We start from the raw sequence: 11,882 nt of genomic DNA, 5'->3' as shown, positions 1-11,882 counted from the left end.
ATTTTCCAAAACATATATAAAGTGTGATTAAAGAAGGGAGTACTCGTACCTGTGATTTATAATTATAACCCAACTGATTCAATTGTCGGTGGAAGAGAGGAAGTTAGCATGTGTGATGAACACCCCGTAAAGTGGTTTAGTGAGGCATGCCGCCAAAATTTAGCTTCTTGTTGAGGTTTTTTTTCACACATATACTATATACATGTATCATATGTTTGCCTACACTATTTATTTATACATATATCTGTATCTGTATCTGTATACTCGGATATCTATATCATATATAACTTAGATTCCAAGAAAGGACAAGACGGAAGCATGGGATCATTCTAATAAAATGTAATGTTAGGATTAAGACTACGCATGAATACACATGCATGTTACCTTTTAATAAGTGAGGGGTTTGATGAGAGATTAATTAAAGATTAGATAGCATAATGTTATGTGTTAACATTTTTAATATATAATAACTAAATCTAATAAAGGAATAAAGCGGGAAAGAGAGGGGACTAAGGTGGGGGCGGCAACTAGCCTCCCGTTTGCTTTTAACATGATCTCTTTTTGTCATCTTCTTGTCAAAACCTCAATCTGCAGGGCCCCTCCATCTATCTCTCTCGATCCTTTTCTCTCTCAGCCCTCGACTCTCTTGACTCCTCTTTTAATCTTTCATCATTCTCTCCCAGGTCTCTCTCCCTCTTTTTCTCTCTTAATTACACACACATATATATATATACACCTCACGACAATCATTTTGTGCTTATAACTTCGCCTATAACTGCATTTATATTTATAGTGCATGATTTTATGTTATTTTAGTTTCGTGCAATCATGACTAGTTGTTTATGCATATGCAGGAAGTAGTAATCTGGTGTTAACATACAGAAATTAGCTTGTCTTGCATGCCTAACATAATTCTGGGCACCAAGGCCAGCTAGGAAAGGGATTTCAGTAAGGCACGGAGAGAGAGAGTTTGGCTTGGAATATTAATCAAGACATAAATACAGAGGAAATGGCTCCTGTTTCATTGCCTCCAGGGTTTCGGTTTCATCCAACAGATGAGGAATTAGTAGCATACTACCTTAAGAGAAAAATTAATGGACGTAAGATTGAGCTTGAAGTCATCCCCGAAGTTGATCTCTACAAGTGCGAACCATGGGACTTACCAGGTACACTCCTATTTCTCATGCATATTTATGTAATTAATTAAACGTATACACATGCATTTCATAGACACACTCAAACTTCACTTCTGATCGCTATTCATTTTAATAGCTGGTTGCTGGTAGTGCGAATATATTATGTCCATTCTTCATATTTGCATAGTTTTCATCTGGTAAATTACGTAGCCTAGCTATGCCTTACGACTGAATTGGTAGAAGTAAAGCTATCTATACATCACCGGATATACAATTCAATATTTATTTAGTTAATAACAATTAATCAAAATTTTGATACAATATGTATCTAGCTTGTTTGGTCCTGACTTGGTATTAGAAATCAAATATTTAATTCTCTTAATTAGAGAGAGGATCGGAAGACGGACAAGAATTGTAGAAGAAGGTGAAGAGGGTCGATGACGGGATGAAGAAAGGGATAACTTAACCCAATACACTATATTAAGGCAATCGATAATATATAGCGCATGCATCAAGAAACGTATAGGAGTAAAATATTTATATATATATATATATTTTTGTTAATTATAATGTAAATTTAAATAAATCAACCAAGTTAATTACTCATCAATCATCATCAATCTCTCCGTACGTGTGTATGTAGCTAGCTGGATCTTTGTACACCCGTCTTGTATTTTTGCTATTCAATTAATTTCAAAGAGCAAGACATATATACTTTATTTATTTATTTCCAAAGAAAAACTTGTACAGAAAGAAAAAGAGTAGATCGAAAGAAAAAACGTATGCTAGGCGAAAGCAGGTTCTATTTTTCTTTAGTTTAGTGTTCCACACATTTCATAAAAGCTCAAAGGTGTTCATAGTAAATGTGAGGTTCTCTTTAACCAAAATATTGCTGCTTCACCCTTCCAATCATAATAAGCTCTTAACCAGGAAAACAGCATATCTCTCTCTCTCTCTCTCTCTCTCTCTCTCTCTCTCTCTCTCTCTCTCTCTCTCTCTCTCCCTCCCTCCTCTCTCTCTCCCTCTCTCCTTACAATAAACAGTTGCTTTACTCGCACATGACTAATAACATGAATTGATCATGCTTTATCAGTCAAAATATTACGAAGAGAAGAAGCCTGATTTAATCACTGATCATTATATTTATTGTAATGGAAAAAGTAACGTTCAAGCTTTATCAGTCAAAATGTCACAAAGAGACTAAGCTTAATTAATTCACTTACCAGATATATAATCGTATTATTCTATAGTCTGAAGGAAAAGAGAAGTTATTTAAGGGCTTTATATGTACATTGGTGTGATTGGTCAATGGTCATGGTCCTACCTCTTTTTAGATCCTAACTTATTGAAGACAAAGATTTGTACTTAGAAGAGTGACTGTAAAGAAAGAAATGATTGCATTGTCTCTAACAGATACATGCATACGAATCCCCTTCTTTTGTTTCTTTAATCCTCTTTTCTCTTCTTCTTTTTTGTTAATTTGTTTCTTTAATCCTCTACATTGCTTTTTTTATATATGATGCCAAACATTTCCAATTATTGGACCACTTTAATAATTTGAGTTTATAGTGCTAAAAAATTTCTTACTTAAGTCTGTATATAGTACGATCTGCATGCATCTGTGATGTGTGTGTGTGAGTGAACTTTGAATAGAAAAGGTTGATAAACATGCATGCAAATGTATATGCAGGAAAATCACTATTGCCAAGCAAAGATCTAGAGTGGTATTTCTTTAGTCCGAGAGATCGAAAATACCCAAATGGATCAAGGACGAATCGAGCAACTAGAGCCGGATACTGGAAAGCAACAGGGAAGGATAGAAAAGTTAACTCCCAAATGCGAGCAGTGGGAATGAAGAAAACCCTTGTTTATTACAGAGGGAGAGCTCCTCATGGTGCTAGAACTGACTGGGTTATGCATGAATATAGGCTTGATGAGAGGGAATGTGAAACTGCCTCTGGCTTGCAGGTGCACTCACTTTCTTCGCCTCTCTTTTTTCTTAGCCAAGTACAGCATATCCCCGTGTATATTAAGTTCAAATAGTCTAAAAAATAAGATAAATTTATTTAAATATTCAAAATTGATTAACTATAACAGAATTCACTCCATAGTCTCAACTTTTATATTATTAATTGCTTGTATGAATTAATCAGTTGCAGGATGCATATGCCTTGTGTCGCATTTTCAAAAAGAGTTTGAATGCAATAAAAGTTGTGAATCACTATGGGATTGCAGCTAGTGATCATTCATCTAGTAATATTGAGATTTATTCTGATGGAAGATGTGATCAAGAAGATAATGTGGAGAGCTCTGATCATCCAATGACATTGTCATCAACATATCCACCTAACAATTTCATGCCTACTGCCTCCACTTACAATAATACAGCTGGCACAAATCCTCATCATGATGCTAAATGGATGCAATACTTATCCGAAGAGGCTTTTAGCTTCCCAACTCCCTCTAGTTTTCAAGATGCTGCTGCCATTCCATATCCAGCTTCCAAGGTTCGCAATAATTTAGTGGATTTGATTGAACATTTGCGTATGAATGATTATTGAAATTTAACCTGATGATTACATATCTTGTGTTGTTAATATAGGTCGATATAGCATTAGAATGTGCAAGGTTGCAACACCGTCTCTCATTGCCTCCATTGCAAGTGCAAGACTTTCCACAGGCTGGATATGTTGATATGAAGATGCAAGAGTCAAGTTCCATTTATGGGAACACAAGCAATCAAAATCAGGATATTTTACAAGAAATTCTTTCTGTTGCACAAGTTTCTCAGGAATTGATGAATCAGAGTTCTTGGATTAATGGAAATGCTTCTGCTGCTGAAGATGATTTTTCATTCCTACCTCAAGAAAATAAAATTCAAGGCCAGGATACCAGTAGTTCCATGGATATTGGACATAATGAAGATCTCGGAACTGAGAGAACTGTTGAGAACTTAAGATGGGTAGGAATGTCAAATAAAGATCTTGACAAGGTAAACTATACTAGCATGCACATTTAGTTACTGAAATTTTTTTATATATATAAAGCATTAGAAGTTCTTTAGCTTTTATGCAAGCTATATCTTCTTTGCATGTTTCAATCTACAGTTTGGTATTTTACTTAATAAATGATAATAAGTCTATTTTTGGCATTTACAGAGTTTTCGCGAGGATTATAATTGTGTTCCTATAGAAAATATATCATGTTTTCCGAAGAACAATCTTAATGTGCAAGGTAAGCTAACAATCAAAAATTTTAAACATTATTAGTTACAATTATAGATTATCATAATTTTCTTATGTTCATAAAGCAATTCTTCATTTGCAGGTGAAAGCAGTCATCATCACAACTTCCAAGAAGTCAATGATACTGAAGAGAATGATCATTTCTCGCTTGAATTTGTTAATGATGATCCAAATGATCATGGCTTCTTGAATGATGGGGAGTTGGATGATTTCTCAACTACACCAAACTTTGATGTATATGAGAAAATTGAAGTCAGCCACGGCCTCTTTGTGTCTACTCGTCAGGTTCCAGACACATTCTTCCACAAAATAGTTCCTTCACAGACAGTTAAGGTTTATATAAATCCAATGATAGTCCATAGCTTTCCAGTATCAGAAGTTGATGCAGCAGCAAGGCCTCAGAACATTAGTCTACTGGACAAGATTAAGGCACTGGTCACCACTATAGGCATGGTTGGAATAACCAAGTTCTTGAAGCCATGGACCAAAACTCCCAGCCCACTTGTCAGTATAGTTGCACTAATGCTCACATGTCTATATCTGGAGGAAAATTTAGATAATCTTATCGAACTGAGGGATGTCGACTATTTGCCTGATGGGAAGAAGACTAAAAGGATCTCAAATTTGGATAATTTTGAAATTTTCAAATGGGATTATGAGGAAAAGAAATGTGGAAAAGTGAAGAGAGAATGGGGCAGTGTGGTATTGAACAAGGTGTGGCCTTGCCTTACTCTTGCTTTAGCTAGCTATTTCCTGGGCGCAGCACATTTTATCTAATAAAGTGTTTCCTCCTCTAACATGTGTTATTTAATTGTTGTCTAATTCTATAGTTTGGTGATAAGAAAGGCACTCATAGTCTTCCCTTGTTTGGAGTCTAATCTTGTATTGTTTTTCTTTTTCTCTTCCAAGTTTCACTATTTAAGGGTTTGTAAGTGAATCAGATGGGTTAACAAAATATATATTACATTATGTAATGCAAATTCTGATATTTCTATTTTGCTGGTAAGAAATAACTGATGCCTTTAGCTCGCCATAAGGGAAATCGAGACGAGAAAATATCTGTTGACTGAAAGGCAACTCTAGTAAAACAGAACTCTATACTCTAAACTGATCATTTCTACATGGAGCATTTTGTAATGTTCAAACAATTGCCTGGCTTTGTTTTCTGAATAATATCAGTCTTTTAATTTAGTTTGATTCACATGATGTCATTCATGTCTTCAACATTAATGTACAAGCTGTGCGAGCAAGAGCAAAGCAAAAATACTCTTGGGTTTGCTCAAATAAGTCACTATAAAGCTATAGTAGTCGTTGGTTTTAATTTCATCTCATATTGGATGATACAATGGCGGAGTCGGAGATGCCTGTATTTGTAAGAATAATATGCATTAAAGTAGCTAAGCGTATTGGCCAAGGTAGATATATGGTGAAAGAAACTGTAACTTGATGCAAGAATTGAGAGAAACATTTCTGTTTTAGGACGTGATATTAAATAAAGACCTTCTATTTCTCGATTTTACTCTGCATCGTAAGCCTAGAGTCTGGACTATGGAGATTAAATAAAGACTAAAAATTCTCACCAGCCATCTACATACTAGCATCTTGCTGCACTGAGCTCTTCTCCAATACCTTTTTCTGCTTAGTTGAAAAAAAAAAAAGCATTCTTGCCCTCTTAGTTTGCTTCTTCTGGAATTTCTTCATGCATTTGTAACCTTTCCTGCAAATATAAGCAGGATGGATTTTATAGACCTATTTCTCTCCAAAATCCCTATGCATGTTAGACAACTAACATGCCAGCCCCAATGCCAAAGCAGAACGATATACACTCCTGTTGTTGCCTTTGATTCAGGTGCAATGCCTGTGATCAGAATTCAGAACACCATCAGTCCAACAATGCTAGCAACATAACATGAATAAAGATATAGTTGATCAAAGTTTCTGCATCTTGACTTCTTATGAGGTCCATCCTCATTCTCTCTGTCAACACATCTTTAAATCCTGAGCAACTCAGGAATTTATTTATTTATTTTGGAAAAACACACACTAAACTTTAGATATTATGCCTATGATCTTGTCTTGAAGCATAAACAACAAAAATTTATGCAATGGGGGAAGCCTTCATATCTATATTGTGAAAATCTAGGACTCTAATCAATATTCTATCTAGTTGTATGTTTTTCCCCTAAAAACACTGAGAAAAATTATAAGACACCTGATAAAGAACTAAAAAATCTTTCAGATATTATCAGATTTGAGTTTAGTGAGTTTATTTAAAACAAATAAAGAATTCTTATATTTTAGTTGTCCATAGAAAAAACTTCATATTTTTCAATTTCAACCCGTTTATGCAGATTTTATTACCTTCTTCCTCTTTTCCAAAATTTTCAGGAGTTGATAAAAGGCGAAAAAAAACTATCCATATGTTGGTATTGAGAATATTATGTATGATACTTAATCCAAGAGTTTGCTCAAACATGTGATTTCAGCATTCACAGGTGCTTGTAAAGCCAGAGATATCTTCATTGCATGAAAGATGTAACCAAAGATGGAACTTGAAAAAGCAAAGAAAGGAATCACATCATAGAAATTACCTCATATATCTCCCATTCACTTCAAGTCCATGTGGAAGAATGAGAAAAAAAATAAATAATCAGAGTTTAAAGCATTTCTTTGAGAATCTTGTTTTCATTTGAATGTGAAATTCCTTGCTTTAGCTATTTCCTCTCCACTAATTTAAGATGTTCTTTCTCTTCTTCTCACACTTCCACTCCTCCATGATCATCCCAAAAAAAGATACCTTTATCATACATCCATCTTCTTTCACATCAACTTACAATCCAACGTTCCTATAAATGCCATAATCTTCCTCGACTTGTTTCGATCAAATTACTAAACTACTTCTTTCATAATTTATAACTCTACTTGAATGTCTTCTTCGCCTATTTTAAAGCGGTCCGAGTCAGTGATCGACACAATGCCAGAGGCTTTAAGGCAGAGTCGGTATCATATGAAGAAGTGCTTCACCAAGTACGTTGAGCAAGGGAGGCGACTGATGAAACTTCATCATTTGATGTCTGAGATGGAGACTGTTATCGACGATAAGTCTGAAAGAACTCAAGTTCTGGAGGGATTACTTGGCTACATTTTGTGCACTACTCAGGTCAATTTCTAGTTATATGTCACTTTGTGTTTTCATTCTCTTACAGTGCATATGCAGTGCTTGTTTTCTAATATTTGTCTGTGAAATATTTATACAGGAGGCTGTTGTTATTCCTCCACATGTAGCATTTGCCATTAGACCTAACCCAGGGTTCTGGGAGTTTGTTAAAGTTAGTTCCATTGATTTATCCGTCGAGGGCATTACAGCTACAGATTACTTGAAATGCAAAGAAATGATTGTTGATGAGAATTGGTATATTCAACTCAAATATGAGCTTTGGAAGCTTTTGTTGACATTTTTTTGGTCTAATACATGTACTGTGAAAATCTACCCATGTAAACTGAATTATAATTCCACTTGCAGGGCCAATGATGAGAATGCATTGGAATTAGATTTTGGAGCAATGGACTTCGACACACCTCGTTTGACTTTATCGTCATCGGTTGGAAATGGATTAAATTTTATTACAAAGTTCCTCACTTCCAAGCTGAATGGTCCACTAGAGAAAGCACAGCCTCTTGTAGATTACTTGCTCTCACTAAATTACCAGGGAGAAGTAATAATGCCAATATTTTGATCCATCATAATTTATATCCCAATATTGAAACAGAGGGGAGAAATAAATTATAATGATCTGAGATTTTTTGTTACAGAAACTTATGATTAACGAGACACTCAACACTGCTGTTAAACTTCAAGGGGCACTAATAGTAGCTGAAGCAGCCCTCTCTTTACTACCTAGAGACACAAAATATTCAAGTTTTGAGACCAGGTGACTACTTGGTTTCTTCATTTGTATTAGCAGACTGTAAAAATTAAAAAGGTAATAGTGCAAACATTTCATTTACAGGTTTAAAGAATGGGGTTTTGAAAAGGGATGGGGAGACAATGCTAAAAGAGTTATGGAGACAATGAGATATCTTTCTGAGGTGCTCCAAGCTCCAGATTCAGTAAACATGGAGAAGTTCTTTAGCAGGGTCCCGACGACTTTCAACATTGTTCTGTTTTCTGTCCATGGATACTTTGGCCAAGCAGATGTCCTCGGATTGCCAGACACTGGCGGTCAGGTATATGCATCTTCTCATGATTATATATTAAGTGGTGCTGCCTGTTTTAAAATCACATTGTTAAATAACTAGGTTTTTTATTTGTTCAATCAATAGGTGGTTTATGTTTTGGATCAAGTGCTTGCTTTGGAAGAGGAATTGCTGCTTAGAATTAAGCAACAAGGTCTTAACGCTAAGCCTCAGATTCTTGTGGTAAGAAACCATATGTCTGTCTGTCTGTCACAAATCACAATGGAAGACTATTGACATTGAAGTTTCATGTAACTCATATAATCTTCATTCATTCATCAGGTGACTCGACTTATCCCTGATGCAAAGGGGAATACATGCAATCAAGAACTAGAACCTGTTCTAAAGACAAAACACTCCCACATTCTTCGAGTTCCATTTAGGACTGAGAATGGAATTGTTCCGCAATGGATTTCCCGTTTTGACATTTATCCTTACCTTGAAACTTTCACTCGGGCATGTGCCATTTAAATATCCTCTTAATCTGTTCCTCTGAAAACACTGCCTGGTTAATGTTTTCTAATGCTAAGTTTTTTCTTCCCATTGTGTATTCACTAGGATGCCTCCAAGAAAATTCTTGAAATAATGGAGGGAAAACCAGATCTTATTATTGGAAACTATACCGATGGGAATTTGGTTGCAGCTCTGATGGCCAACAAACTCGGAATAACTCTGGTAACTTCACTTCATTAGATTAGTTGAGTTGAAATCTATGCTGTTTCTTTTTTTGTGTCAAAGTTTAATTTTATTTTTATGGAAATAGGGAACTATTGCACATGCTTTGGAGAAGACTAAGTATGAAGATTCAGACTTGAAATGGAAGGAACTAGACTCCAAGTATCACTTCTCATGTCAATTCACAGCTGATACAATTGCAATGAACTCCGCGGATTTCATCATCACTAGTACATACCAGGAAATTGCTGGAAGGTTTTAACATTTACTTATAGTCTGCCCCGGGTCACCCTCATTGCTATAAAATTAAAAGAATTTGGTTAGTATGATTAAAAATAATCTACTAGATGCTCTTTAATCGAGATGTTGTGCATATGCAGCAAAGATAGGCCAGGGCAGTACGAAAGCCACACTGCATTTACACTTCCAGGGCTCTCTAGAGTAGTTTCAGGAATCAACATCTTTGATCCAAAGTTCAACATTGCTTCTCCCGGGGCGGATCAAACAGTTTATTTTCCAGCCACAGAAAAACAGAAGCGCTTCACATCATTTCGTCCAGCCATAGATGAACTACTTTTTAGCAGAGTTGAAAATGATCAGCACGTGTAAGTGATAGCGAGAAGTACAATAAAATACCTAAATACCATGTTTTAGTTTCTCTTGTTAAAATTACGATCACATTTGTATAATGTTACAAACACAGTGGATACCTTGAAGATAAAAAGAAACCTATAATCTTCTCAATGGCAAGGCTTGATACTGTGAAGAACATCAGTGGATTAACTGAATGGTATGGAAAGAACAAGAGGCTGAGAAATTTGGTTAACCTAGTCGTTGTTGCGGGCTTTTTTGACCCTTCTAAATCTAAAGATAGAGAAGAGATAGCTGAAATAAAGAAGATGCATACAATAATAGAAAAGTACCAGCTTAAGGGTCAGATCAGATGGATAGCAGCACAAACAGACAAGAATCGGAACAGTGAGCTCTATCGTTGCATTGCTGATACAAAAGGAGCTTTTGTGCAGCCTGCTCTCTATGAAGCATTTGGCCTTACTGTTATCGAGGCAATGAACTGTGGATTACCAACATTTGCAACAAATCAAGGGGGTCCAGCTGAGATCATTGTTAATGGTGTTTCAGGGTACCATATTGATCCGAATAACGGGGATGAATCAAGTAACAAGATTGCTGATTTTTTCCAGAAGTGTAAGGAGGACGCAGAATTTTGGAACGGAATTTCATCTGCAGCATTAAGCCGTATATACGAGTGGTATGTGAATATCACATGAGCTATAGCTTTTGAAATATTTCATATGAAGTCACTGAACTATTGTGTCTAAGTCAAACCTTTACTTGTTGCAGCTACACATGGAAGATTTACGCAAACAAAATGTTAAATATGGGAACTATTTATGGGTTTTGGAGGCAATTGTACAAGGACCAGAAGCTAGCAAAACAAAGATACATTCAGATGTTGTATAATCTCCAATTCAGAAACTTGGTATACTGCTATATCAGATCTTCACATGTAGAAGTTACTCTTTTAATTTGTCAAGTTATATTAACAATTCTTGTTGCAGGTAAAGAATGTGCCTCTATCAATTTCCGCACAACAAGCCATCCCAAAAGAAATTGTCAAAATACAAACAAAGCGCACGCAATCCAGATTTGCCAGGTTATTTGGAGCATAAACATCTACAGCTTTATGCAGTTTGGCTAATTCAGACGACGTGCTGTCGCTTTTATTCTGCAACTCAAAACAATTTAACTTATTTGTTGCAATGCCAAGCAGATACCCTAGATAATAATAATAATAATAATAAATTCTTTGGTGTGTAAATGGTAGGGGTTGTATCATGAAAATAAGTCATCAGCTTCTCATATCTTTTTCACCCTGCATATGCTCATGACATCAGTGTATGTAAAATTGAATAAACAATTTCATATTATTTTTCATGTGCTCATACACAATTCAAAAGTTTATTTTTCCACCCTGTCTACTGATAGAGGATACTTGGAATAATGAGGCAAGTCAAGTTGCTAGTATATGTAAAGGGCCTATAAAAAACATATGATTAAACCTTAATAATAAAATTTTCCAGAACTACAAACTTTAATTTTTAATACAGACTCTAATTTTGCTTATATAAATAGGGAATGATCCAACGTAATCATCAACATACAACAAATTTCACAATTGCATGTACATTATTAAGTATTTTTGCCAAAGTAAGAAGTCCAAGTAGAACTTAAGAGCTTGAATCGCGGTTTCCAGACGTTTGTGTAACATTACATATTTTCCCAGCCCCGGTTGCCATTTTGTTTCTTTTGTTCTGCCATGCATGTTTTTATTATCTGTTTATGAGAAAGAATTTATAACCGTATCAAAATTTGGTCATTTTCAATATATTTCTTGTTGACAACCCGATGCAGCGGAATAACGCACCTCAAAAAAATTTATTATGTAGAACTCACACCGAGTTTCATCAACATAAGTTATAGACTATAACACAAGAAATAGTTAAAATATATCGAAGAACACAAAGAAATATATATTTTTGTTGGCCAAGTGAAGAACCTTTTTTCTCTG

At 35.3% G+C, this 11,882-nt stretch overlaps 2 protein-coding genes across 3 annotated transcripts; both read left to right on the top strand.

Annotated features, from left to right (window-relative positions):
• Positions 1-574: 574 nt before the first annotated feature.
• Positions 575-5,369, top strand: LOC141712686 (NAC domain-containing protein 54-like). 2 transcript variants are annotated; one of them, XM_074515718.1, is made up of 7 exons: positions 575-683; positions 855-1,166; positions 2,827-3,104; positions 3,290-3,643; positions 3,739-4,128; positions 4,295-4,370; positions 4,464-5,369. In XM_074515718.1, the coding sequence occupies exons 2-7, from the start codon at positions 1,010-1,012 to the stop codon at positions 5,156-5,158; spliced, it is 1,950 nt and encodes a 649-aa protein (XP_074371819.1). In that variant the 5' UTR covers positions 575-683; positions 855-1,009; the 3' UTR covers positions 5,159-5,369. The 2 variants fall into 2 exon arrangements, with proteins under 2 accessions (XP_074371819.1, XP_074371818.1); XM_074515717.1 differs by lacking the exon at positions 575-683 and having other exon boundaries at positions 698-1,166.
• Positions 5,370-7,171: 1,802 nt separating this feature from the next.
• Positions 7,172-11,283, top strand: LOC141712685 (sucrose synthase 6-like). The gene is made up of 13 exons (XM_074515716.1): positions 7,172-7,541; positions 7,639-7,793; positions 7,905-8,097; positions 8,195-8,313; positions 8,392-8,608; positions 8,705-8,800; positions 8,900-9,073; positions 9,176-9,292; positions 9,381-9,547; positions 9,673-9,897; positions 9,996-10,562; positions 10,655-10,793; positions 10,873-11,283. The coding sequence occupies exons 1-13, from the start codon at positions 7,308-7,310 to the stop codon at positions 10,981-10,983; spliced, it is 2,514 nt and encodes an 837-aa protein (XP_074371817.1). The 5' UTR covers positions 7,172-7,307; the 3' UTR covers positions 10,984-11,283.
• Positions 11,284-11,882: the final 599 nt, after the last annotated feature.

The sequence above is a fragment of the Apium graveolens genome, chromosome 3, assembly GCF_009905375.1.
Source record: "Apium graveolens cultivar Ventura chromosome 3, ASM990537v1, whole genome shotgun sequence".
In the NCBI taxonomy this organism is placed as follows: domain Eukaryota; kingdom Viridiplantae; phylum Streptophyta; class Magnoliopsida; order Apiales; family Apiaceae; genus Apium; species Apium graveolens.
Note: the sequence above shows the minus strand (reverse complement) of the source record. Positions and strands in the feature narration are given on the sequence as shown.